Here is a 25,368-nt window from a genome sequence, read left to right on the forward strand (position 1 = left end):
GCTGATAGCATGGGGTTGCTGCGGGTGCCTTTGCATGGCAATGCACCCCTTCCTTGGGGTTAAAAGGGGGGTACAAGGGGGAGAGACCCCCTGCTGACAGCACCGAGGGTTTACCTGGGGCTGGGAATAGCACTGGTAGGATGCGGCCCCGCGGTGGCTGTGTGGGATGGGGGATGTGGCTGTGCCTCGGCTCTGAAAACTTTTGGGTTATTATTAGTGCCGTAAACTGGGGATTAGCGTGTTTCCCAGCTGTGAGTGGGACCGGGAAGGGGAGACAATATCGGGATGTCATTAGAGAAGGGGGGGAGTCCCGGTGGAAATACCAGGTCGCAAAACAATGTGTTTGGCCCTGCCAAACTGGGAGCGCGCTCCTTTGGGGGTGGGAGGAGAGGGGAGGGGGGGAAGCGAACCTGAAAGGCTCTGCCTTGGCCTGATGGCTCTTGCTGAGGGTGAGACAAAGGGCTGCCCTTCGATCCTGGATGCTGCTTCCAGGCACTGGTTGGCATTGCTGTATCTCCTGCCCCCAGCTTATCCCCGCCTCACCCTCTCACTCTGGAGGTGAGCTGCTTTGCCTGTCCCAAACCCTGTCCTGTTGAGCCCAGAGAGTAAAGAAAGGTTATTTCGTAAAAGTTGAGATTTTTAGAAAGAGCGAAAGCCCAAGGCAGCCTGCAGCACCTCTGTCCGATCCCATCAGAGCAGGGCATTTGGCTCCCGCTGTGCCAGGGCTGCATCTCTGCAGGCGGCTACCCGAGATCCTGATGCACGGTGTGACACCGCTGCGACGAGGGAAACCCCGGCAGGCTGGGGAAGCTGCAAGCCGGGAGCATGTCCTTTGCCTCAATGCATCTGCAGGTGAAGCCTGGGAAATGAGGAGTGGGGTGCCCAGGTGGCTGCTCACCCCAGAGAGCACAGGGCAATGCAGGCGAGCTCGGGTTGTGTTTGCAGGTGGGATGTCCCAGCCAGGGTTTAGTGAAAGATGTGCAATCTGGGGAATGCCAGCTGCATCTTAGCACGTGTAACGTGGGGCTCTTTCCCTCTGGGAAGTCTTTTGCAGAGAGCTGGGGCTGACTCAGACTTGACCGCGAGCCCCTCTCTGCCTGCAAACCCCTCTCAAGCCGGCAGTGCCCAGCCAAAGCCCGGGAGCTTCGCTGGACCCGTGGGCGCAAGGCGGGGCACCGTTGCATGTGTGGGCGCTGGGTGCGTGTCCCAGCTCCGAGTTGCAATAGGTAGCCCTGTGCGGATATTTGTACCCGGCCCCACGCTCGTTATCCCTCCGCTCATTATCCCGCTGGGATGCTGTGCAGCTCCTGCCCCATGCGGGCAGGGAGCACGTGGCTGCGTACTCTTCCTGGGTGTCACCAGGGGAGGCTGCTGGCACAGCGGAGCCTGCCCCGGGGAGTCCTCCCAGACCTCCTGCCCCACTGTAAAATACGGCAGCCAGTTGTGGGAAGTGGCTGGAGCAGTTTGCTCCCATCCGGGTGTGTGTGGCTCCTGCCCCTCGGTGCTGCTGCCTCTCTCCGTGCTGCAGCGTTGGTTGTCCTCGATCGAGCCTGGCACTGTCCTGACGGGGCAGATGGTGGCCATGGTCCCCCCCCAGGGGCTGCCTTCACCCCGATGGGTGTTTGGGTGGTTTGTCCTCGTAGGGTGGGATCTCTGCACACGAGTGTTTGTGCAGCAAGGGTGTCTCCAGCATTGGGGTGGGGGTCTGCTGGGACCTGCTGCTCTGGCTTTTACCCTAAAAGGTGTCAGTGGACCCCAACCCCTTAGGACTTCTCCTAAAGGCACTTGGCGATGGGGTGGCTTGCTGCTGGGCACTGGCTTTCCACCTCCTCCATCAGCCCTGTCCCCGAGCCGGGTCGGGTGGGAAGGGGAGTGGGGTGGTGGCGGCGGCGAAGTACAGGCGGCTTCGGTGAGTCACCAAATTAGACCGTCTCCCTTCCCGGTCTCCCCTGGGTGACGGGTGTCAGCAAACACCACCCTGACTCACCCGCTGGCGGTAGTGGCTCCCGGGGCTGCCGCCTCCTTCCCGAGCCGGGGCGAGGAGCCTGCTCTGGGGGTTCCTTGCGTGAAGGCTTTGCCAACCAAAAGCAGCTTTCCCGGGCTGCAGTTCCTCCCCTCTAATCAGAGACCGGTGACTGCACAGGGTTTTATTCTCCTGCTGTCACTTGTGGCTGCCATCCAAAATTTCTAATCCACTCCCCCACTAATTGGTCCCCCCCAGGCCCTGCAGTGGCCCCAGCCAGAAGGGATTTGCTGGCAGCCCGGAGCCACGGTGCGTGCCTGGGGTACGTGCCCACAGCTTCTGCTCTTTGCAACCCTCCCCGTGTCAGCCCAGATAAATTGAAAGCCCCCCCCTCCCCTTCCTCAATTACCCCAGGAAGGTGGGGGGCAGCTCTGGGGTCATGCCCATAGGTGGGACATGGGCTTTGGAGGAGCCACGTGTGCAACCTCCCGTGCCCCGTGGCAGCATCCCGTGTCCTCGTGTGGGAGCGTGTGTGTGCCCGGCACGCCTGCCTGCGGCACACGCCGTGCCTCCCCGGCCCTGGCGCCGGCATGAGTCAAGCAGCAGGGGTTAGCCAGATTTTCCATCCGTCCCGCCGGAGACGTTGGGCGGGAATTGGGGCTGGGAGATCCCAGGATCCTGCTGCTTCATCAGGGCTGGGTGGGGATGCCTGGGCGTCTCTGCCAACGCGTCCCCTCCCTGCAGCCGTGGGGTGTAGTCGCAGCAGAAAGGGGGGTGCACGGAGGTGGGAATGGGATTCATCCCGCTGCTTCCTCCTGGCTGGAATAACACGGAGCTGGCGGCGAGGTGTCCCCTGAATGGGAGGGCTTGGTCCCTCCAGGAGGGCATCGCTGCCAGGCTGCTCCAGGCACCAGGATGTGACCAGGGCCGGGTGTTACAGCCGCCTGCCCGGTGCATCTCGGGAGCTGGCAGCAGCCCCACAGGCCATCTTAAGGTGGAGAGCAGGGGGGCTCGGTGCGGGGCTCGGTTAAGGTGGTGCTGGGCAGGGGAGGCTGCTCTCACCTTAGACCCCATCACCTTTTTAATAGCTTTAATGCAGGGGATGGCCGGGGAGGCAGTGGGGTGAATTGCCATCTCCCATTGCTGGCTCATGCCCTGTGATGGGAGAGCTGTGAAGGCTGCTGTGCTCACAGTCCCCCCCCTGCCCTAGGGCAGGGACTCAGGCTCCCCCTTTGCTCCCCCTTTGCTTCCCTCTCTCTAGGGTTGCTGCATGCAGCTAGGGGGGAGCAGCAGCCCAGCTCAGGGCTGCCCTGCTCCTTTCCTCGCTCCCACCACCCCTTTTCAGCAGGTCCAGCCCCGTGTCTCCTCCACCAGCTCCCTGCAGGAGCTGGCTTGGCCGTGCTGCCCCAGCCTCTGCGGCCGTGGCACGTCTGTGGGGCTCGGCCGAGCTCGGAGACGCTCCTGCTGTGCCGAATCACTTTCTGCGGTGGCTGCTCCTCCGAGCTGGCAGGAGAGAGGGATCAGGTGGCTCCGACAGCTCCGAGTGCCGCTCGCGGTGCCAGATTTACGGCTAATTTGATGCAGCATGTAAACAAGCTGGCCAGTGCCAACTGGCATTAACTGGCACTCGGGCGCTTCGTGAGGCTGCAGCACCGGGGAGAGGCGGCTCGGTGTGCTCGCCCTGGCCCCCGCGCGCTCTGCTGTCCGTGGCTCCGGCAGCGTCCTGCCACACCGGTTGCACGTCCCCTGCTCCATGGGTGACAGAAGCAAAGCCCTGCCTTGGATCCCCCCTGCTTGCACCTCGTGCCCCCCATGCAGGCAGGGAGCTGCTCCTTGTGGGGTTCCCACTGGTGCTGGTGGGGAGCTGCGGGGCAGCAGTGGGGTTTGCCCTCATCTCCGTCTACTCCCCTCTCCAGGCCTGTCCGGGAACCCGACCGACCTGGAGAAGAGGCGGCAGGTCTTCGGCCAGAACTTCATTCCTCCCAAAAAGGCCAAGACGTTCCTGCAGTTAGTGTGGGAGGCACTCCAGGACGTCACGCTGATCATCTTGGAAATCGCAGCCATAATCTCCTTGGGCCTGTCCTTCTACCACCCTCCGGGTGGTGACAATGAATGTGAGTCCCGGGGGTCCCTGTGGTGGGTTGGGGTACCCGACGGGGGACCCACATGAGCTGCCATGCCCAGCCACGTGGGAGCAGGGCTTTGGGACAGGTGCTGTCTCTGGAAGGTCACCCCATGGGTCCCTCCACCCTGGTGCAGATGGAGCTGGGAGCTACTTCTGCTCACCCTTTAGGCGGTGGCTTCTCCCCATCCGTGGGGTCCTTGCCATGGTCCCGTCAAGGGACCCACACTGATGGATGTGTCTGGGCGCAGCTGGCACCACGGCATGGCTCAGAGCTGCTCCTTGCTACTCCCCCAAAAGATGCTCAAAGGTCAAGGGGTCTGTCTGGTCTGGTGGATTCCCAAGTCCTGTGGGGCTTCTCTTTTGGTTTGGGCATGGAGGGACAAGACTGTCTGTCCCCTGGTACCTCCCCCTGATCAGGGAGTGCTCCTCACAGCCGTGACATCCCACTTGTGGCTGAGCAACAGCATTGGGTGAGTTTCTCCTCCCCAGTCCTGGATCTCTGTATCGTTGGAGGAGTCGAGCAGGGGCAGGGATCCGGAGATGCAGGGAGATGGTGACTCACTCGAGGGTCACGCAGCAAAGGGAGGGCTGGGTGCTGCAACTGGAAATAGAAGCCAGTTGTCCGGCTCTCTCAGCCCAACCTCTGCCAAAAATGAAAAGTGAAAAAGAGGGGAAAAAAAAAACCCCAAATGCCTCCTGGGATGTAAAAAACCTCTCCTGAGAGCAGGGGAAGCCCTTGGACCAGCTCAGGGAGGAGGAGGAGGGAGGAGTAACTGTCCTCCAGGCTCTGCTCTGTGCTGTTACTTGGAGGAAAGCGGGTGTCTCGTTGTGCAAACGAGTTTTCTCCTCCAACTGCAGTGTGCGGCCAGTCGACGGGCGGCGTGGAGGATGAGGGCGAGTCGCAGGCCGGCTGGATCGAGGGCGCGGCTATATTGTTTTCAGTGATCATTGTGGTGCTGGTGACAGCTTTCAATGACTGGAGCAAGGAGAAGCAATTCCGGGGCCTCCAGAGCCGCATTGAGCAGGAGCAGAAGTTCACGGTCATTCGCAAGGGGCAGGTGATTCAGATCCCGGTGGCTGAGATCGTGGTGGGAGACATCGCGCAGATCAAGTACGGTGAGTGGATGTGGTGGTGGCTGGGGTCTGTCCCTCCAACTCGGAAGTGTGGCGGTTCCTCCTCCCTGCTTTGCCAGCCCTTTTTCCTTGGAAGGCAAAAGGGGAAGCATTAGCTCCTCCTGTTACTCTGTTTTGCAGCGTGCCATGGCTGGGAGCGATGGGAGATGCTCCTGTGCAGGTGATGGAGCTCCACTCACCTTGCCACTTGCCAGCCTGGACCTGGGCTGGCAGAGCTAAGCCAGGCTCTGCACACAACTTTGGGTTGCTTTAGCAACCTGCTGGTCTCAAAAATGATTCATTTTCACAACCATGTCCTTGTTGGTGAACATTTCTTTAGCAAGGAGATGTAGCCTATGGGCTAAACTAGGTCCTGCTCCTTGTTTACCAGGGGATATGCTCATCCTGTGCAACTCCCATCAGGAAGGAGATTGGTCCAACATGGTGTTCATTTTCGCATAGGGCTTTTACCTTCCTTGGCAGGTGGATGATGGGATTGTGTAACGATTTGGATGTATCAGGAGGCTTTGGGAAGGATGTGGTGTTGATTCAGTAAAACCAGATGGGGGAAGCACTGTCTGATTGAGCAAAAGTCCTCACAGCGAATGCTTTCACACATCAGTGAAGATTTTGGAGCTATTGGATATCATCTTATAATACCCATCTGTTGCTTCTCCTCTCTCTAGATTTGGTTTGAGACTGAGTTTTGAGTCCTTCTGCTGACACACGAAGCCTCTTCCTGGGATGGGGCAGGCAGGGGTGAGCTGCGGCTGCCCGGGCTGGGGCTGACCCCCACACTTTGCTCCTCTCCTAGGTGATCTCTTGCCTGCAGATGGGATCCTGATCCAGGGCAATGACCTGAAGATAGATGAGAGCTCACTGACCGGGGAGTCAGACCAAGTCAAGAAATCACTGGATAAAGACCCCATGCTGCTGTCAGGTGAGGATCCCGGGTGCCTCTCGTGTGGTGGGTGCAGGTGTGGGATGAGTTCATGCTGTGATGGAGAGATGGTTGCTCCTGGGTCCCGTGTCCCGGTGTTGGGGAGGAGATGAGAACTGCGTGCCAGTGTCCTGTCTCACCGTGGCCTTCCTGCTGTGCCAGGTACCCACGTGATGGAGGGCTCTGGCAGGATGGTGGTGACTGCTGTGGGTATCAACTCCCAGACGGGAATCATCTTCACTCTCTTGGGTGCGGGAGAAGGAGATGAGGAAAAGAAGGTGAAGAAAGGTAAGGAGATCCACTGAACCTGCTTTTTCCTTCCTTTTGCCTTTCTCCCTTTCCTGGGAAGCATCCACCGGTGTGCAACAAGCTACGCCCACATCCATGGGACACGGTTGTGGGTTAGTGCCCATGACCCAGGCAGGTACTGTGAGCTCTCGAGGCGGTGGGGGGGGTTCCCTCCCTGCTGCCCCTTCACCTGCAGCGTGGGGATCGTGCTGCCTGAGGAAAGACCCCCATGCACCCAGACCTCTGCTCGCCAGCTCTTTCAGACACGGCTCCAACTCTCTCTTCTCCAGCCGGCTGCAGCCTGGAGTTGCAGGGTGGGGGGGTCAAGGCTCAGAGGGAAAAGTGGCCGATAACGATGCCCCGCGGTGCTGTGGCACGGTGCTCATTGCCTGCCCCATGGTGGGAAGGTGAGTCCTGGTTGTCCGCAGGATGTTAGTAGCCCATCCAGACAGAACCTTGAGGACTTTGCTGAAGATCTCTGCTGGCATCCGCAGAGCTCCCTGGGGAAGGAGGCGAGGCACAGAGGATGGCAAGAGGGAGAGGAGGGGTTGTGTGCTGGGGGGTGGAGGGTGGGAGAGCTGCCAGGCAGGCTGAGGTGTTCCTGATCATGCTGGGACTCGAATGCTTTCCTGCCTCGGCTCTCACATCTTGCTACTTATTCCCCTGCTCTGTGCCAGCTCTGATACCAGCTTTAAAGCCAGCATTGGTATGAGCCAGGCTTCGGAAGCTCCTGCTTTCCCCTGTGTCCCCACACCCCTGTTCAGCAGGTCTGGGCTCACTGGGAGCAGCCACGAGGTGCGAGGAGCTGGCAGAAGGGAGCTGCTGGCTGGCATCGCTGGCTGCACAGGCGTCCCTGTGCCGGGGAGCCCTTCCCGGGAGGCGATGCCAGGCAGGGAAAGGCTTGCTGGGCCTCTCCTGGCAGCCGTTTCAGCGCTGGGCTGTATGTGCATTGGGTTTCTCCAGCTCCGCTCGCCCGGGGCGGGCGGCTGGCTCGCATCACTGGAGTTCGGTGGCTGTGGAGCTCTTGGGGTTTAGGTGCCAGCTTGGAGGTGGGAGTACAGGGTAAGACGTGGGAATGGCACTGCTGTTGGAGCTGAGCAGCAGCTCGCCAGGCACCCGGGCACGGTGTTCGGAGTTTTCCCAGCCTTCAAGCCCTGTCACTCAGCCCCACAGCAAACTCAGCTCTGCGCCTTGCAGCCCTCGATTTGGGAGCAAAGCGAGGCAGGGGGCTTCACCGGCTCATCCCCCACCGTGGTGCTGGGGGTTGATGGGGAGAAGGTATATAAACCCCTTATCACTCAAGGCTTGTTTAGACTGCAGCAGCCCTGTGCTCCCTGTGTTGTGGAGGCACGTTGGGGACCCCCATGTGCAGACGTTGCCCGTGACAGACACAGGTGTAGTGCTGCCCATGGCGGGGGACAAGTGTGTGCCTCCTGGGAGGATCCGCTTGCACCCGATGGCAGCGGGAGGTAGGGAGCACCGGTGCTCGGCACGTGCTGCATGGAGGTCGAGCTCTGCCATATGGTTTCTTCTCCCTGAAGGTCTGAGACACCATTGGCACCCTTTGGAGCACTGATAGGGGTGGTAGTGGGTGCTTTGCAGGTGGGGAAGTCTGAAGCCTTGGGGACAGGGTGCCTGGGGGAGCTAGTGAGCTCCGGAGCCTCCCCGGTGCCGCGAGCTGTGGACCAAGGCACGCGTGGTGTCCAGAGGGTGACTGCAGGGTGCTGAGCCCTGCGCATGGATGCTGCTGGAGCGGTGCGCAGCCCCTCGGAGCAGGGCCAGCCCCAGGCTGTCCCACCAGCTGGATGGTGAACGTGGGTCCATGTGCTCAGCCCTCCACCCTTTCTCTCTTTGAACAGGTAAAAAAACCGGAGCCCCCGAAAATCGCAACAAAGGTAACCAGCCTCTCCATCCTTTGAACCAGCACCACACTAACTACCGAGCATTCCTCCTTCCTTCCTTCCTTCCTTCTTCTCATCAGTCTGTGCTCTTTGCTGCTCCGGCGGGACTCTCGCCTCGTTGTCCTGGGAGAGGGTGCAATGGTCCTGCAGCCGGTGGCCCTGGCACGGCATCGTGGTGCCCTCCGACACCCCACCATGGGGCTGTGCGTAGCAGGGATGGGGCCGGCTGGCTTCCCCCGTGGTCACATTGCCCCTGTGTGGGGCAAAGCCTTTGTGCAGGGAGGACAGGGCTCTTCCAGCAGCCTGGACCATTGGCAGAGCATCCCTTTCTCAGAGCAAACTTCATGTTGACATGAGCTGCAGCTGTGACCTGGTGGCTCTGAAGCCCTTGTGCCCGTCAGAAGCCATCCCTTGGCAGGGTTTGTGTTTGGGCACAGCTGGGGGAGAGATGTAGGTCCCCTCTGGCTGTTCCTGGGATGAAATGTCCCATGGGGCCTGGCCGATGCGACGGTTGCACCCTCTCCTCCCATGGCCTCGACTCCGTGAGCGTCTCCTCGCCAGTGTTTCTCACACTGTTCTTTGCAGGCTGTGGAGGAAGCCCATTTCTGCACCTCTCTCTCCACCTCTCTCTCTCTTTCTCTTTCCTCTCAGCAGTTTGAGTTTCCCTCCTTCCCGTCAGACTGTGTCCGGGTGCTTGTTTTGTCCATGTCGGGTCTGTTGTAACCGTGGAGGTGTCCGATGTGGAGCAGCCGCGAGCTCCGGGGTGTCTCAAGGCATCGAGCGGCGGCAGCTAGGAGGGGACAGGTCCCGGGGCGGCCATGGGCAGCTATGGGGCCACTGCTGCTCCTCCAGCCCCGACGGCTGAGGAAGAGCTTCTCTGGGGGGTTCCCACCCTCTTCCCATCCCTCTCCAAAACTTCCAGCTGACCCAGGTCTTCCCGGCACAGACCTTCAGCTGGACTAGACCAATTATAGCAACTGAAAGCCTGGCTGTCTCAGGTCCTAAAAACGTGATGGATGGCTCAGGGCTGGGATTCAAGGAGCTGGCTTACTCCTCTTCAATCTCCATCCAAATTTCTAACCGTCCCCCTCCATCTCACCCCCTCAGTCACTCCCCTGGCAAGTGATTCCTGCTGAGCTGCCCACAGGGCACTGCAGAGGTGGCACTGGGAGGGAGTGGGGATGCTCCTCAGGGGACTGGGGGGACCGGAGCCTCTCTGGGGTCAGCCCAAAGTGCTCCCCATCTGCTGCAGGGTGTAAAGCAGCCCACAGGGGAGGCTAGAAGAGACCTGCCTCCACCCCAAAGCCTGGCCAGAGGGTTTCTTGCAGCGCTGCCTTAGAGGTGTGACCAGTGCAGGGGTCACATTGCCAGTGTCAGCTCTGAGGATCCTTTATCCGTGGGGCTGGGGTAGATGGCAGAAAACTGCCCTGTAGAGAGGTTGCAGGGCCCTGGGACGCAAGGTTTCCATGTGCTCGGATGCGTGTGTCGTCGGGAATGGTTCTTGTTCTGGGTTTTCTCTCTCTCTCCCACCACCATCTTTCTCAGTGGTGTCCTACAGGTTTTCCTGGTCTCTCTCCTATTCACACGTGGTGTCTTATTTTGCCCTGGGCTGTAGCTAAAACTCAGGATGGTGTGGCCTTAGAGATCCAGCCCCTGAAGAGCCAGGAAGGGGTGGAAAATGAGGAGAAGGAGAAGAAGAAGGTGAAGGTGCCCAAGAAAGAGAAGTCTGTGCTGCAAGGGAAGCTGACGCGCCTGGCGGTCCAGATTGGGAAGGCGGGTGAGTGGCGGTGGCCTGGCACAAGCTGTCACCCCAGAGCTCTGGCTGGAAGTGGCATGGTGAGAAGGGGCTGTCCCCTTCCCCTGCGTCCCCTCACCTGCCACTCTGCCTCTTCCCCCAGGGCTGATCATGTCGGCCATCACGGTCATCATCTTGGTGCTGTACTTTGTGATCGACACGTTTGGGGTGCAGGGGCGGCCCTGGCTGGCGGAGTGCACCCCCATTTACATCCAATACTTTGTCAAGTTCTTCATCATCGGTGTTACTGTGTTGGTGGTGGCTGTGCCCGAAGGGCTTCCGCTGGCAGTCACCATCTCCCTGGCCTACTCTGTGAAGGTGAGACCACGATACAGCGGGGTCGCTGGGGGCTTGATGGGGAAATTCAGGCTTTTGGCTCTGACCTTCCTGGTCACGGTGCTTGTTGCAGAAAATGATGAAGGACAACAACCTTGTGAGACACTTGGATGCATGTGAGACCATGGGCAATGCCACCGCCATCTGTTCGGACAAGACAGGCACACTTACCATGAACCGCATGACTGTGGTGCAGGCCTACGTGGGGGACACGCACTACCGCCAGATCCCTGACCCCGAAGCCATCCTGCCCAAGATCTTGGACCTCATAGTCAACGGTGTCGCCATCAACTCTGCCTACACGTCCAAGATCCTGGTGAGTTGGAGAACCACAGCCTCATGTCTTCTTGCCTTCCCAGCGTTGGCCATCCCTGCAGCTCCCACCCTACCATACCGAGGTTTGGCATTGCTTTTTCTTTCCCTTCTTCCCCTCCAGCCACCTGAGAAGGAAGGGGGGCTACCCCGGCAAGTGGGGAACAAGACCGAGTGTGCCCTGCTCGGTTTTGTGCTGGACCTGAAGCAGGATTACCAGGCTGTGCGGAACGAGGTGCCAGAGGAGAAGCTCTACAAGGTCTACACCTTCAACTCGGTGCGCAAGTCCATGAGCACGGTGCTGAAGAATGGCAATGGCGGCTTCCGCATGTACAGCAAGGGAGCTTCTGAGATCATCCTCCGCAAGTAACTGTCCTCCCTCGCTGTGCCGGTCCTCTCCCCATTGCACGGGCTTTAGGCTCTCGATGCACCACGGAGCTGTTTTGGGGGGCCGTGGGGTGAAGGGTGCCCAGCTGCTGTGGAGTGGGGAGGTGACTATCAGAGGTGCTGTCATGCAAAGCGTTTAACTCTTTTAGGGTGGCTTTGGTAAAACTGTAGGGAGCTGTGGGTAAGGGGGATGCCCCTGTTTTGCAGATGGGGAACCTGGGTGAGGAGATAGCTGAGCCAGCAGTGCGTGCCACTGCTGGTCTCCCTCACCCTCCATCCCGGTCCTGTTAGGTGCACCAGGATCCTGGACAAGAATGGTGACCCCCGAGTGTTCAAGGTGAAGGACCGGGATGAGATGGTGAAGAAGGTGATAGAGCCCATGGCCTGCCACGGGCTGCGGACCATCTGCCTGGCTTTCCGTGACTTCCCTGCTGATGCTGAGCCAGACTGGGACAGCGAGAACGAGATACTGTCTGACCTGACCTGCATCGCTGTGGTTGGGATAGAGGACCCTGTGCGGCCAGAGGTACAGAACCCCAGCTCTGCCTTGGCTATCTTCCACCCCAGCCCTGTTCCTGGGCCAGGAGCCCCTTTCCCTGTTGCTCAGGACTACAAGCCCCTTATGAAAGCATGAGCACCTCCTCTGCATCCATCTCTGAAGTGCCCCACGCTACCAGCTCTCTGCTGCTGGCATTTTTCTCCCATACCTGGACAAAATGACCTGGTGGCAGAGTGTTTCGCCCCAACTGCTCTATGCGCAGGCCAGACTGGTTCTACATGTAGTTGAAAGGTGCATGGTGACACCATGTAGGGGTGACAAAGGGGTGTTGGAGAGGTACAGGGCTGATCTAGCTCATTCCTCCCTCGCAGCTTGCTGCCCCGCTCTGCCTCCGCCATGGGGGTGACGGGCAGAAAGCTGGGCTAATGCAATAAGCCCTCCAAAACCTGCCTCTTGATTACATTTTGGAGCTTGCCCCTGTGCTTCTGCCTTGCTTGCATCTTTCCTGATTAGATGTTCAAGTATCTGGGTTTGGGAATTGCATTACAGATGCCCTGTCTGCACCGGCTCTGGAGGCCATTGATTCAATTTGCTAATTTCTCACTAATATCCTCTTCCCCCACCACTCCGTAATAGATAAACCCATTAGTGCAGCAACGTGCTGCCGGAGCAGTGCGGGGGGGCGGATGAAATGCCCCCATTTTGATGGATCGCCTGGCCATGCCTCAGTGCCCAGCACCGTGGCATGATGGGGAGAAGGCAGTGAGGTTGCCTTCCTCTTGGGGCAGGGGCTGGAAGATCTCATGCTGTCTGTGCTGGAGGAGCTGCTCCAGACATGCACGCAAGTCTGGCTGGAGCCACGGCGAGGACAGGAGGCTGTGGTGCAGGAGCAGCCGGCAGCGAGAAGGGGCAGGCATCCTCTCTGGTCCCTGCTGGCTTCCCCCTGCACCCCAGGGATAAATGACTGGGCTGCTTCTTGCCGGAGGGGGGAGTTTTCAGTTCAGCATCTCGTCCCCAGTGTGAGCACTGAGCTGAGCTGTGGGTGGATGCAGGTTCCTGACCCCACCAGGGCCCTTTCTAGATCCTTTTAGGGAGGATGGGAGAGGAGCTGCTTGACTCCCAGGATAGCCAGTGCCAAACCTGAGCACCTTGCCTGCCTGCCCCCCCCCCCCCCCCCCCCCAACTCTGTCCTTGTCCCCCAGGTGCCAGACGCCATCCTGAAGTGCCAGCGTGCGGGGATCACTGTCCGGATGGTGACGGGGGACAACATCAACACCGCCCGTGCCATCGCCACCAAGTGTGGCATCCTGCTGCCAGGGGAGGACTTCTTGTGCCTGGAGGGGAAGGAGTTCAACCGGCTCATCCGCAACGAGAAAGGAGAGGTGGGAGAGCAGCCCTGGGTCCTGCTCTGCAGCGGGTGTGGGTGGCCTCTCCGACAGCCCCAGCAGCGTAAGGCGCTGAATCCCGCTGGGTTTTCCTCCTCTCCTTGGATAAACACAGCCGGTCCCGCTGCTTGCTGGGATCCTGAGCCAGTGCAGCCACAGGGGTGTCCGGGTGCTTGAAGGCGAAGGCGCTGTCCTGTCCCAGTTGGGGTTTGCTCTCCGGTGGGGCAGAAGGTTTCTGGGGGGGTCCCTTCCCTTTCACACATGTGCCTTGTCCTGCAGGTAGAACAGGAGCAGCTGGATAAGATCTGGCCCAAGCTGCGTGTGCTGGCCCGCTCCTCTCCGACAGATAAACACACGCTCGTGAAAGGTGAGCGCCTGCCAGCTCCCCTAGCTGCTACCTCTCACCAAAGTGTCTCTTTCTGCTCTGCCCGGGTTCTTTTGCAGCATAATCCGTGCTGGGAGCCTGCCCCTGGGGAGGGCTTATTTTCTCTGAACTGCTTGTCTCCATTTCAGGAATTATCGACAGCACTGTTGGTGACCAGAGGCAGGTGGTGGCCGTGACCGGGGACGGGACCAACGATGGCCCAGCTTTGAAGAAAGCTGATGTTGGGTTTGCCATGGTATGGACGGGTGCTGGGTTTTCCCTGGGGGTGGCCTTCACTCTCTGGGATGAGAAACTAAATGGCACACGCTTGGTTGTTCTCAACACTGAAATTATTTCTGGACTGGTGAAACTCTTTTCCAAATGTACAGGATGCCTTCAAAAGAAAAAAGAAACTTTCTTTGGAGGTTTGATTTAATTCTTATGAACTTTATAGGACTGTTAGCAAAAGATTGATGGGAAGCAATCCTCTGAGAGCCTGGCTTAGGGCTGGGCTCCTCTGTCCCACCTGCAGGGACCGTGTCAAGCTGAAGGTGATGCAGCACTTGCAGAGCACCCAGAGCAGGGACCTGCCTGGCCCCAGTTTCTGCGCTGTGGGGTCCAGGAGAGCCGTGGGAATGCAGTAACTCGGTGTGACTTGGTTTACCCCTGCAGTTCTTTACCCAGGCTCGTAACGGGCAGCCCAGGCTCCAAGCACGGTGCTGGCACTGGCTTGGGGAGTTTATTTATGGTGAAGAACTCTTATCTCCTGGTTTGCTGCTTTTCTTTGCCCTGTCTGAAAGCAGGAGGAAAATAAACCTGTTGGTTTTAACAGGTTTCCTGTGAATTGTTTAAGTTTAGGTACGTGAGCAGGAGCCAGCTGCTGGGTGGGGCCTTATGAGCCCATGTAGGAAGCTTTGAGCAAATGAGAAATTTTTGGGGAGTAAGGGTTTTTAGGAAGGTGTTAGACATCCAAGTGCAATTCTGGAGCCTTTGGGACAAACAGCAGAAGGTAGTCTGTCTTCTCTTGGGGACTGTACAGTGGGGCTCCCTGCCCCCATGTGCAGGATCAGACCCTGGCCAGGCACGGGGCTTCGCTGTGGGGTCGGCACCGGGGCTGCGCTGCCCTTGGATCCTCAGAGAGTGGGGAGCAAACAGCACATGCGATAGCTCTGTCCAGCTGCCTCTGAAGCTCATGCTCAGCAACAGCCGGAGGATTCCCGTCTGAGATGGGTCTTGCAAATCTCAAGAGAGCTTCTCCGGGAAAGCACCATGGAACCAGCTGGTTTCGGGCATTGCTGCAGTGCATTTAATTACTGCAAAGCGAGCGCCTCTGTGTGCCGGCGGTGAGAAACGCAGCGAGCCCAGCTCCTGGGGAGCAAATTGCGTCTTTCTGAGATGCTGCAGGTGACTTTTGGGAGGCTGTGGGCAGCCCTGCTTGCTGCGGGGCTGCCATCCACCCCGGACAGGGCAGAGGGTACCAGGAGGGTGCCGGGGCTTCGGGCTGCTGAGCTCTCTCTCTCTCTCATTTTGGGGGTCCCAACCCTCACTTGCAGCAGAGATGCCCAGCCAGGGATGCCCGTGTTCCCTGGCATAAGGAGGAAGCCGTGCTTATAAGCTGTTTTCCAGCTTTGCTGCACTGTGGCCCCTGTCTGGGGCATGCACAGCAACAGGCTGTAAAGCTGCGCTGACTCGGAGTCCTGCTCTGGAGCCGAGCTGGTGTCTGTCCTTGAAGGCTTTGCTGCTTTGGAGCCTCTCTTGGGCACATTGGCACAGCTGCAGCAGGACTTGCTGTCAAATGCAGGACTGGCACCAGCTCCTCTGGCTCCAGTGGATTTTTCTCCCGGGACTGTTTCCGGGAAGAAGCGGAACCAGGCAGGCAGCAAGCGTGGACCTTTCTCCGTGACTCACCCCATTGCTTTCTCCCTGGTCCTCAAGGGCATCGCAGGCACGGATGTGGCGAAGGAGGCTTCAGACATCATCCTGACGGATGACAACTTCACCAGCATCGTCAAGGCAGTGATGTGGGGACGCAACGTCTACGACAGCATCTCCAAGTTCCTGCAGTTCCAGCTGACTGTTAACATCGTGGCCGTCATTGTGGCCTTCACGGGCGCCTGCATCACGCAGGTATGGGGCTGCTGGGCTCGGGAGGAGAGCTGAGGCTCCTGCAAAACGAGGAGTGAAGAGAGGGCGGTTTTGGTGGTGTGACGTGTTCTCCCTCCTTCTGCAGGACTCTCCCCTGAAGGCTGTCCAGATGCTGTGGGTGAACCTGATCATGGACACCTTTGCCTCCTTAGCCCTGGCCACAGAGCCTCCGTCCGAGTCCCTGCTGCTGCGCAAGCCGTATGGCCGCAACAAACCACTCATCTCCCGCACCATGATGAAGAACATCCTGGGGCACGCGGTGTACCAGCTAACTATCATTTTCACGCTGCTTTTTGCGGGTGAGCTTTGAGGCCCCAAGAAATGGCAGGGGGAAAAGGAAAGGGGCAGAGTCCGAGCCCTGCCTCGCAAGCCACCTTTCCTCACCAGTGTTGGGGACACTTGTTCTCAGCTGTCACTCGGTGACCTCACGTTGGCCAGGACAGAGCTTATTTAATAATGGATTGGAAGCAGAGGAGTGATAAGGAGAGGATTTTTTGCTCAAGAGCTTGCTGGGTGCAGAGACAGTTTTAGCCAGGGAAGCAGCTTTTCAACATTTGAAATAAGGGTGCAGTGGGGCTAACATGGGGGACTCCAGCTGGGTCAAGGGATCTTCAGCAAGAGCCTGGGATCCTAATTCCACCTGCAGTGGTGTGGAGCAGAAGTAAGGAGCAGGATCTAATCTTCTCCTCTCTTCCGTGCCCTTCCCCATCCCCTCCCCAAAATCCCTTGTCTGCTTAGGGGAGAAGTTTTTTGACATCGACAGTGGCCGAAACGCCCCACTCCACTCCCCGCCCACTGAGCACTACACCATTGTCTTCAACACCTTTGTCATGATGCAGTTATTCAATGAGATCAACGCACGCAAAATCCACGGGGAGAGGAATGTCTTCGAGTCCATCTACCGCAACCCTATCTTCTGCACGGTGGTGCTGGGGACATTTGCAGCTCAGGTGAAGCTGCGGGAATAAGATGGTGGGGCTGAGAGGGGACCATGCCACAGGCAGGACCTGTGTCTGCTGCAGTCACTGCCCACAGCTCTGTTCTGTCCCCTTATTCTCCTCCAGCAGCTTCTTGGTGACACAAAACCTGAATATTGGGGTCTAGAGTGTGTTGGGAGATGCCAGGGCTGGCCAGGCAACGTGGCTCTGGTGTCCTGTAAAGTTAGTAGCCTAGATGTGAGGTCCTTTCTCCTCTCATAATCCCAGGGAGGGAGGAAAAGATGTGTGGCCCTAGGGGACCTTTTCATCCCGTGGCTGTGCTACAGAGCCCTGGGAGCTCCCCAGTGTGTGACTTGTTCTCTCCCGTGCTGTAGATCATCATTGTGGAGTTTGGTGGGAAGCCATTCAGCTGCTCCGGGCTCACCCTGAGCCAGTGGTTCTGGTGTATTTTTATCGGAGTGGGAGAGCTCCTCTGGGGCCAGGTAAGAGCCAGTCTGAAAAACATATCATGTGCCTCCATGCCACAGTGTGCTCGCAGCCCAACCTGCCTCTCCCTTCCTGCTGCCTCGCTGCCCTTGTTCTCCCTGGTATTTATTCAAGGAAGCTTTGGAAGGGCACCCCCTTCAAAAGTACCAAGCCAGCAGTGAGGAGAGGAGGCTGCTAATCTACTCCTCATTCCCACCCTGCTCGCAGTGGGGCACATCCAGTGGTGGCATGTCTCGGCTGCCTCCTGGCATCTCTCAGCTGAGTCCCTAGCAGCTCACTGCAGGAATGCTCCCTCTTGGTCAAGGCTGGCGGTGGGCTCCGTGCTGCCAGAGCCTGCAGGCTAAGGAGCTGCTCTCTCCCTGCCTCTCCCCAGCTGATCTGCACTGTCCCAACCAGCCACCTGAAGTTCCTGAAAGAAGCTGGGCATGGCATCACCAAGGAGGAGATCCCAGAGGAGGAACTGCCTGAAGACGTGGATGAGATCGACCATGCCGAAATGGAGCTGCGGCGCGGGCAGATCCTGTGGTTCAGGGGTCTCAACAGGATACAGACACAGGTACTGTGGGGCAGTGGGTACTGTGGGGCTCTTCGTCTCTCTCTCTTTCTCTCTCTTTCTTTCTCTCCAGGGGCTCTGTCTGGAAAGAGGTGACGGCTGCTGCTCGGAGGATGCCATCACCTCCTGGGCTAGACTTCTCCCACCACCTGTGCCTTTCTGGGTCTGCCCTGGTTGGGGAACCAGGACAGCCTGGCTTTCGGGGACAGCTCAGGGTGGGGGGAGGCACTGGTCTGTTCTGATGCAGAGCACGGTGTCCTGCAGCCTGAGGCCAAGCTGGTCTGCAGGAGGCTGGATGCACTGCTGATGGGCACCTTGTGCAGCAGAGGAGGGTGCTTGGAAGCTGCGGGGGGGCCACGGAGCCGCCCGGGCTCTTACCGAGTTGTGCAGCGAACAGGTCAGCATTGAAGCTGCTCTTGGTTGCTGCTGGGATGCCGCTCCCAGTGGGGAACGTGCCCAGGAGGGATCTGCCTGCACGAGACCCTCTCCAGTCTTGCTCCTCTGCTGCTCTCTGTCCTTCCTGATGGCCCTTTGGCCAAGGGCTCTTGCCACCCCTCCCTGCCAGCTCTCCGGGCTCCTTGCCTGGAGCTCTCAGCCCCACAGCACAGAAGGGGAGGAGAATCTACCCGTTAATACGATTTTCACATCAGCTGTTTCTCCCTGACTCCTTTTTTCCTGAAAGGGTGTTTTGGGTTTTTTTTTTTCCCCCCAGACTGCTGGCTGGGCAGGGCAGGGAGAGCTCCCTGCAGAGAAGTCACTCCCCCTTGTCTTTCCTTGAGGCCTGGGCAGAGCTGCCCCATGGAAGAAAGCTGTAGGTCCCCAGTGACCCCTGGCATTCAGGGCTGCTGCGTTACCTTTTGTTCCTCCTCCTCTGGGTCTCTGACAAATGGACATAACCAAAATGTCCCAGACACAGGGACTGGAGTGAGCACAGCAGCCATGTTGTGCCATGTTAACTTTGCTTCTCCTCTGTGAGATGTTGCCTTGATAGTTTCAAGGTGAGGTTCAGCCTTGATTCCCTGCCCGTTGCGAGTGGTGAGGGGCAGCCGGGCTCTTCTGGGGCCCCAGGGCAGCGCTGGTCACTGGCACTGCTGGGGGGGGCTGAGCTGCCAGCTCGGTCTGGTTCATTCACATGAAAGATGTGCGGGGAGCCCAGGGCTGTGTCGGATGCGGTCCAGATGTGTCGGAGGTGTGGTAGGTATGGACGGCTGTAGTACTAGCAGCCAGGCGTGCTGCTGGGGCCGAGCCTGGAGCCTCTGAGGTATCTCTCTGCAGCCGTGGTGGACCTGGGCTGAAACGAGCTCTTGCTCTTGCAGCATAAACGCTCCTGGACGCTGGCATGTCCTGGAGTGTCTTTAGCAACTCCTTTCCTGGCTGTGGTGCCCTGTGCATCAAGCAGAGCAGCTGGCAGGTCCAACTCAAGCGTCTTGAGGCTTCTGTCCGACTTGTGTCTTAAGCGAGAGCACGGGGCTCTTCCCTGCGGGCCAGCCTGGTATGCTGGGGAAGAGTCCCTCTGTGGAGGGAGATCAAACTGGGGAAGGAGCGAAGCAGTGTGTAAAATACCTCCAGGGTGAGCTAGAGCTGCACAAGGGTCTGGAGGAGGTGTCCCTTCCTGAGGAGCTGTGTGGCCGAGGTGGGCAAGCCGGGGTGGTACAGGGCTGTGCACTCTGCCGGCGGGCTGGCTGGCACGGTGCTGGGGACAGGCCAGCTGCAAAGTGTCTGGGAAGCCACGCTGGCACCTGGATGCTGCTCGGTGCACATCCACAGAGCAACTGTGGCCCACCACCAAGGGTGCTTCCTTGCTGCATCCCTGCCTGCCCCTACCAGCTCTGCTTCTGAGCCCTGTGCAGAGCCCTGAGCTGGGGAGAGAGGCTGAAATGTCTTCCAGCATGGCCGGCTGCCATGGGAGCTGCGGGCGCATGGTGCGTCCCGGGATTCAGCCCCCGAGGTGTACGTCCCGTGGGGCTGAGGGACCAGAAGCCCTTTCCCAGTGCAGTTTTCTGGACCACCGGCTGCCAGCTCGCACCTCTGCCCACCCTCTCTCTTTCTCTGCTCCTCCTGCAGATTGTCGGGATAACCTAAGGTGTTTCCTCTATCGCTCCCTCCCACCACAGTCTCTTTCTTGGTGGTGGGATAAACCCTGCCCCTCTCGCACCTGCGAGAGTGGGGCAGAGTCTGGAAGCTGACCTCTCCTCTGCTCCCAGAAACACCAGCTGAACCCGGTGTGGGTTTACGGGAGAGTGGGGTGGGGGGGCTCTCTCCTCCCTCCTCCCCACCTCTCTGCCCTCCTTCTTCCTTCCTGTCCGTGTGTGTCTGCCCAACCTCCCTGCTCCCCTCCATCCCCGACCCCTCTCCCTGTCTCTGGCCGGGGCAACGCTATCTCACTCTCTGGTTCTTTGCAGATGGACGTAGTTTACACATTCCAGACCGGCGCCTCCTCTTTGCAGGGAGCCCTCAGGAGACAGCCTTCCATCGTGAGCCAGCACCACGATGTAAAAAATGTTTCTAGCCCAACCCATGTAGCTCTTTCCTCCGTCAATTCCACTCCCACCACTTCTGCTGTTGCTGCTGCTGCTGCATCTCCTCCTGCGGGCAGTGAGTGATAGTCTATTACAATGCATGACTTCTAATAACCACAGAGAGCACCTGCACCAACCTAACCCAGCCTGTTCTCTCTCCCTCTAAACCTTGACTCGCACCCTGATTTCCAAAATGAAGGATGGGGCGGGAAAGCGTTTAAAAAAATTAGTTTTTATGCTGTTGCATCTTTAACAAGTTTACGATACTTTCTGGTCCTTCCCCCTGCCCCCCCCCTTCCTTGTTGCTTCCTATATTTTTACCTCTTCTCCTCCTTTGCAGGACTGATGTATGAGTCCACCCTCCTGAGGGGTGCAAAAATTGGCAGTTCTTGTTAAAAGAACTGTGTTCATAAGCAACTAAAAGCATTGCTGTGAAAAGGGCATGCTGTGCCCAAAAGCTGCCGTTTCTTTCTGATGCGGCCCTGCTCAGCCCCAGGATGCCCCAGGCGGGCAGGGATGGGCAGAGGCGTTGCTTTACCAAAGCTGTAAATCTGTTTTGGAGGCAGAGTGGCCACTCGGACCTTCCCGCAGCGGTTAGTGTGCTACTGGGATCGGCTGAGCTGCAGTAATGGGTTGCCTGTATGCTCTCTGCCTCTTGCAGGCATGTGAGAAGGGCTGTTTGCTCCTGCCTTGGTTGGGAGGCTGGACAGTGCGTGAGAGCAGCCGGTTACCATGGCTCAGCTGGCCGGTGGTGACGCATCGGAGCTGCTCGGAGCCACTCGCCTGCAGCTCAGCCTGCTGTTTCAGAGCTGGCTTGTAAGCAAGCAGCCTCTCCTGTCCCGCCTGTGAACTTGCATGCCGTGCGAGACAGAGCTGAGCGAGCCCATGCACTTAAGCGTGCTCTTTGCTGCCCTGGAGCTCTGCAGGGACGGCACAGGGCTCTGCTGGTCCCTCGTTGTAGCCGGAGCATCGCTGCCCAGTTGCAGCGGTTCATCGGTGCCCGGCTTGTTCTGCACACGCTGGTTCTCAGTGTATGCAGAGACAGGCGACTCTCTGCATGCAAACGGAGATGGAAAACATGGCCCTGCTGAATATCAGTGGCAAAGCTGGATCCTGGATCTAACTGTGGGTTTCCAGACCAAAGAAAAGCCCTCTCTGGTGCAGTGCCCCTCTCTGTGTTCATTGTGAGCTGCGTATACTGGCTTGTGAGCACGTGAGTGTGAATTCTCTCTGCAGGGCTGTGCCAGGCTATGAGTAGGTAGTGTATCTTTCCTGGATAATTGGCTTTTTTTATTGCACAGTCATTTTCTGTGTTCTCCTCTTATTAAAGAAATACCCTTGGTGACTTTTTGAATAGCTTTCAGTCTCCACTGTTTATGCACTGTGGGAGAGAAGAGAGAATTTCTGATAATCTTGTTTTCTCTCTATTTAGCTGACACTGATGCTTGAATTTTATTTTGTTTAACCCCAGTGTTTCTGAAGCAGCGCAGCTGCCTTCTGTTCCCGACTGCATCTGTGCACCACCAAGACTTTCTAATCAGAAGAAAACCTGTTTAGAGGGTTCTCAGGGTAGTGGGTTTGGGTGGGCAAGACCAAAATGCAGGGTTTTTTTGCAGTCTGTGGATGAATGTTCTCCCTGATTTGCAGCAAGGGAATAGATAACTTGGATAGCTTGCGCCCTTCCAGGCAGCAAACAACTTTACCAGAAGCTAACCCAGGTCGCTAAGTCTTCCCTCTGTTTTCTGCCTAGGCTTCTCTCTATTTCCCACTGCTGCTTCCCTTCCCTCTCTCTCAAAGCTCCAGTTCCCTCCATATGGATTAATGGTGTCCCTCTGTCTTCCACTGCAGTTCTGTGGGATGAGTTCTCCAGGGCTGGACCTCGGCAGCCCCGCCTGCTGTGCCCCTGTTTGGGTGATGGAGGAGAGGGAGGTCTCAGGAATGACCCTCAAGACATGGTTTGCAGAGCTGAGTGGGTCTCCCTTGGGGGTTTTGCCATGGTTTGAGGGAGCTGGGCAAAGCAAACCAAGGGTCAGTGGTGGAGCTGATGCTGGCTTCATGCAGAAGGTGTAATTTCCATCTCCATGTGAGCAGTGGGGTTTGCACAGCACATTGTGGTGCTGCAGTGATGGTGTGAAATGAGAATAAATTCTAAGCTTGGAGGTTATGCAGGTTGCAAAGGTTTCAGGTGGAGAGGAGGTGTGAGCCTGACCATGGGCAGGGAGGGAGGTGGGCTTTCAGCTTGGTTGAGGAGGATTTAATTTTTGTTTGTACTGCCTGGCTCGCTCAAAACACATTTCCTTGCTGTTAAGTTCCTTTGACAAGGGAACAGCTGAATTAATTTCACAGCAGTTGCTGACAGAGATGGTTAAATCAAAGTAAGAAAATCTGAGGAAAGCTGCAGCAGAAGTATATTAGTGGAGCTGAAGGCAGTGATGTGGTAGATAGGGTCTGGGCTCACCAATGTGTGTGGTGGTAGGGCAGGGAGGGCTTCTGTGAAGCTACTCCTTCCTCTGACCTTGTACTAGACTGACCACCTAGTTGCTTTGGCAGTCACCTAGGCTCTCGTTAGCTTGTTTGGGTTGGTTATACTTGGTTTAGTTGGTTTTGTACACTGTATTTTAGGGGTCAGTGCTTGCAGTTGCTGTTCTCAAGATGTTGATGGTGTGACAGATTATCAGTCTTGGTAGAAGGTGGCCTGGTCGGGGGTCTCGCTTGTCCTGTGTGTTCACAGTAAACACTGAATTTATCCAGGATCTTACCGTGGTCATTAGCACAGCAAACACAGCTCTGAATTTCTGGTCCCAGCTACACAAACTTTCCATTTTTGCAGGCCAGCTGGTACACCAGCATCATGGCGGGGGTACCTGGCCCACGCTCATCCCCTCATGAGTGTCTGTCACCCAGCTCACTTGTGCGTGCCAGTCTGTGTGTTTGTGCAAGAGCTGGCTTGTTTGTTTCTAGCTGGGATGTGCTGAGCCTGTGCCAGGGGGATGCCACGTTGCTGCCCCATGTGGTGCAGCACCATCTTACTGAGCCAGATGGAGAGCAGACACAGAAGGGCATCCCTTGCGAGAGGGGAACCCTGGAACATCTTGCAGGTAAAATCTCCAGGGTTCCAGGCACAAGACTCTTCTCTGAGTAAGTTCTCTTGTCTGGTTTTGTGAGTGCTGTTTGTGCTGAGACCAAAGATCCCTACGAGGCTCTCGCTGGCTGTGCTGGTTGGTGACTTCCCTCCTAGTCTGCCCGTGTACCAGACCGAGGTGGACAGTTTAACCCAGCTCATCTCACCAGGAAGAGGGGTGTCATCTCTGTTCACCCACCAGATCTGCAGCCCATTCGCAAAGAAGTGGCAGAACACACTTGTATCTTTATTTGCCTCATCAGCTTGCAAGGGGATAACTGAATCGTTCTCCCTCCAGCAGCTCTGCATGTTCTCTGCTCCCTCAGCAGGCAGCTGAGTGATGGGGAGGCTCTCCAGGGTGTAGCATAGGGATGCTGTGGAGGAGCACCCCTTTTGTGGGGTCTGTGGATCTCCTCCCTTTTGTGCCCCAGCTTCAGGGGCAAGAGACAGAGCAGGACAACTGGTACTGCTACAGGGAGGTGTTACCAGCTTTCCCGCCGTGCCTAGCATTGCTGAACAGAGTCTCATGGTGGTCTGGAGGAATTCCCTTCAGAGAGGAGGAGTTGAGCAGATCTCCTGGTCCCAAATGAACTCTGCTTAACAGAGCAAAGACTTCCATTGCTTCCATAAAACATGTGAGACCTTGTACGAGATGCTTGGTCCCTGCTGACAACTTTTGTCCGTAGCTTTCTCCTCTATAAAGGGAGGAAATGGCCCAGTTCCCAGCTGACTGGGAGGGTGCCATGAGCCAGGAGAGTGCTGATGTGACCTGCTGCGGCAGGATGGGGGGACCTCTGGAGAGAGGCAAGCTGCTGGCTCTGGCCTGAAAGAGTCAGCAGGGAGAGCATCGGTGTAAGACACACTGGAGCAACTCGAGGGATGCTTTGGAGGGCGCTGTGTGGTGGGCAGCTCTCGGCTTTGCAGTAAAAGGCAAAGCCATGTGTGTGATTTCACCTGGTCCTCTAAGACTTGGGAGACCTTCAGCTGCTCGGTTTGTTGGCTCTGCTTCAAAAGCCCATATATTGCATCGCTCTCCTTCAGTTTATGCCTTTTGACATCTCTCGAGTGATTATAGCCCTGAGTCATCCGCGAGAGCTGGAGCGCTCTGCCGCACCCGAGGTGCACATGTTGGTTGTCTCATGCATGCCAGCGTCTGCACTGGGGTGGAGAGATCTGCTGCAGCCCCACGGCGCTGCCGCCTCCTGCCCCTTCCTTCATTCGCTGGATCTGATGCTTGTCACCCATCTGACCCAACAACGGTGACTTGGCTGCAAGGGAGGGCGAGAGCTGGAAGGGTTCAAGGCTGGATTTCCAGAGGAACTGGAGGGAGCAGTGAATCTACTGCTAGCCACCATCCAGGCTTGTTTCCAGACCTCTCCCTTCCAGTGCAATGGAGGTAGCAGAGTCATACCCCGGTTGTCCAAACCAGCCTTTGGATCTGCTTGTAACACACTGAGCCTGGCTTTTGGTGGTACTGACAGCCTGTGGGTTTCACAGGAGCGGTGTGTGGCTGAGCTTTCTATCAAAGTTTGAGATTGTTTTTCATGCAGAGCATCCAAAAGAATAGCTGCCTTTGGAAAATGCTGGGTCTTCTTCAGCACATCAGTGTAGGGAAGGATCCAGAGGTCCAGCCCGGGATCCAGGTGGCAGCCACGTGGGGAAACTCGCACAGATCTGGCTTCCTTCTTGCATGTTTAGCTGGGTCCGGTTTTACTGGTCATGGCATCACTTGGACCTACTGCTTCACATGGGCCTGAAAAGTTTGTGACACCTTTTTAAAGCCCATTCCTTTCCATAGGTCTAAATATGAAATAGAACACACACATCGCTCCCACAGTAGAGTTTTTTGCCTTGAAGTGAACCCGCTGTTTGTCTAACCCACCTCTTTTTTGAGTTGTACTTCCACTTTTTTGTCCTTGTTTATACACACAGATACGCGTGCGCACACATAATGACAACTAATGTGTTTTGGCTTCCATTCATTTGAAGTGATCTGTTTTTTTGAGTTTTTTTGTGTCTTTTCTTGCAGCTTCTGAAGTCGCCCTGTAGTTGGTTGATTCCCTATTACGCACCTAGTGCCTGAGTCTGATCCATGTTGGCCCTCCTAGTTCACCATAGATACCTCATTTTGACTTAGCTGTCTGTTCAGTGGCGGTGACTGTTGTTGTTGTGCTTTTTGTTTTATTGTGTCTTTATTA

General features: G+C 57.3%; 1 protein-coding gene across 7 annotated transcripts in view; it reads left to right on the forward strand.

Moving 5' to 3' along the window:
• ATP2B4 (ATPase plasma membrane Ca2+ transporting 4) overlaps positions 1–25,368 on the forward strand; it is a 54,018-nt gene that overhangs the window by 23,456 nt on the left and 5,194 nt on the right. For 3 of the 7 annotated variants that reach the window (XM_052814635.1, XM_052814638.1, XM_052814636.1), the window contains exons 3-20: positions 3,880–4,077; positions 4,947–5,204; positions 6,016–6,141; positions 6,304–6,429; positions 8,289–8,324; positions 9,946–10,107; positions 10,229–10,443; positions 10,535–10,777; positions 10,898–11,139; positions 11,452–11,686; positions 12,862–13,041; positions 13,324–13,411; positions 13,558–13,664; positions 15,344–15,535; positions 15,639–15,852; positions 16,292–16,503; positions 16,866–16,973; positions 17,351–17,533. In XM_052814635.1, the coding sequence (XP_052670595.1) occupies positions 3,880–4,077; positions 4,947–5,204; positions 6,016–6,141; positions 6,304–6,429; positions 8,289–8,324; positions 9,946–10,107; positions 10,229–10,443; positions 10,535–10,777; positions 10,898–11,139; positions 11,452–11,686; positions 12,862–13,041; positions 13,324–13,411; positions 13,558–13,664; positions 15,344–15,535; positions 15,639–15,852; positions 16,292–16,503; positions 16,866–16,973; positions 17,351–17,533 (3,125 nt within the window). Of the gene's footprint in view, positions 1–3,879; positions 4,078–4,946; positions 5,205–6,015; positions 6,142–6,303; positions 6,430–8,288; positions 8,325–9,945; positions 10,108–10,228; positions 10,444–10,534; positions 10,778–10,897; positions 11,140–11,451; positions 11,687–12,861; positions 13,042–13,323; positions 13,412–13,557; positions 13,665–15,343; positions 15,536–15,638; positions 15,853–16,291; positions 16,504–16,865; positions 16,974–17,350; positions 17,534–19,932; positions 20,126–25,368 lie in introns of all 7 variants that reach the window. The other 4 variants (XM_052814642.1, XM_052814640.1, XM_052814641.1 and 1 more) reach the window with 4 other exon arrangements.

The sequence above is a fragment of the Harpia harpyja genome, chromosome 19, assembly GCF_026419915.1.
Source record: "Harpia harpyja isolate bHarHar1 chromosome 19, bHarHar1 primary haplotype, whole genome shotgun sequence".
In the NCBI taxonomy this organism is placed as follows: domain Eukaryota; kingdom Metazoa; phylum Chordata; class Aves; order Accipitriformes; family Accipitridae; genus Harpia; species Harpia harpyja.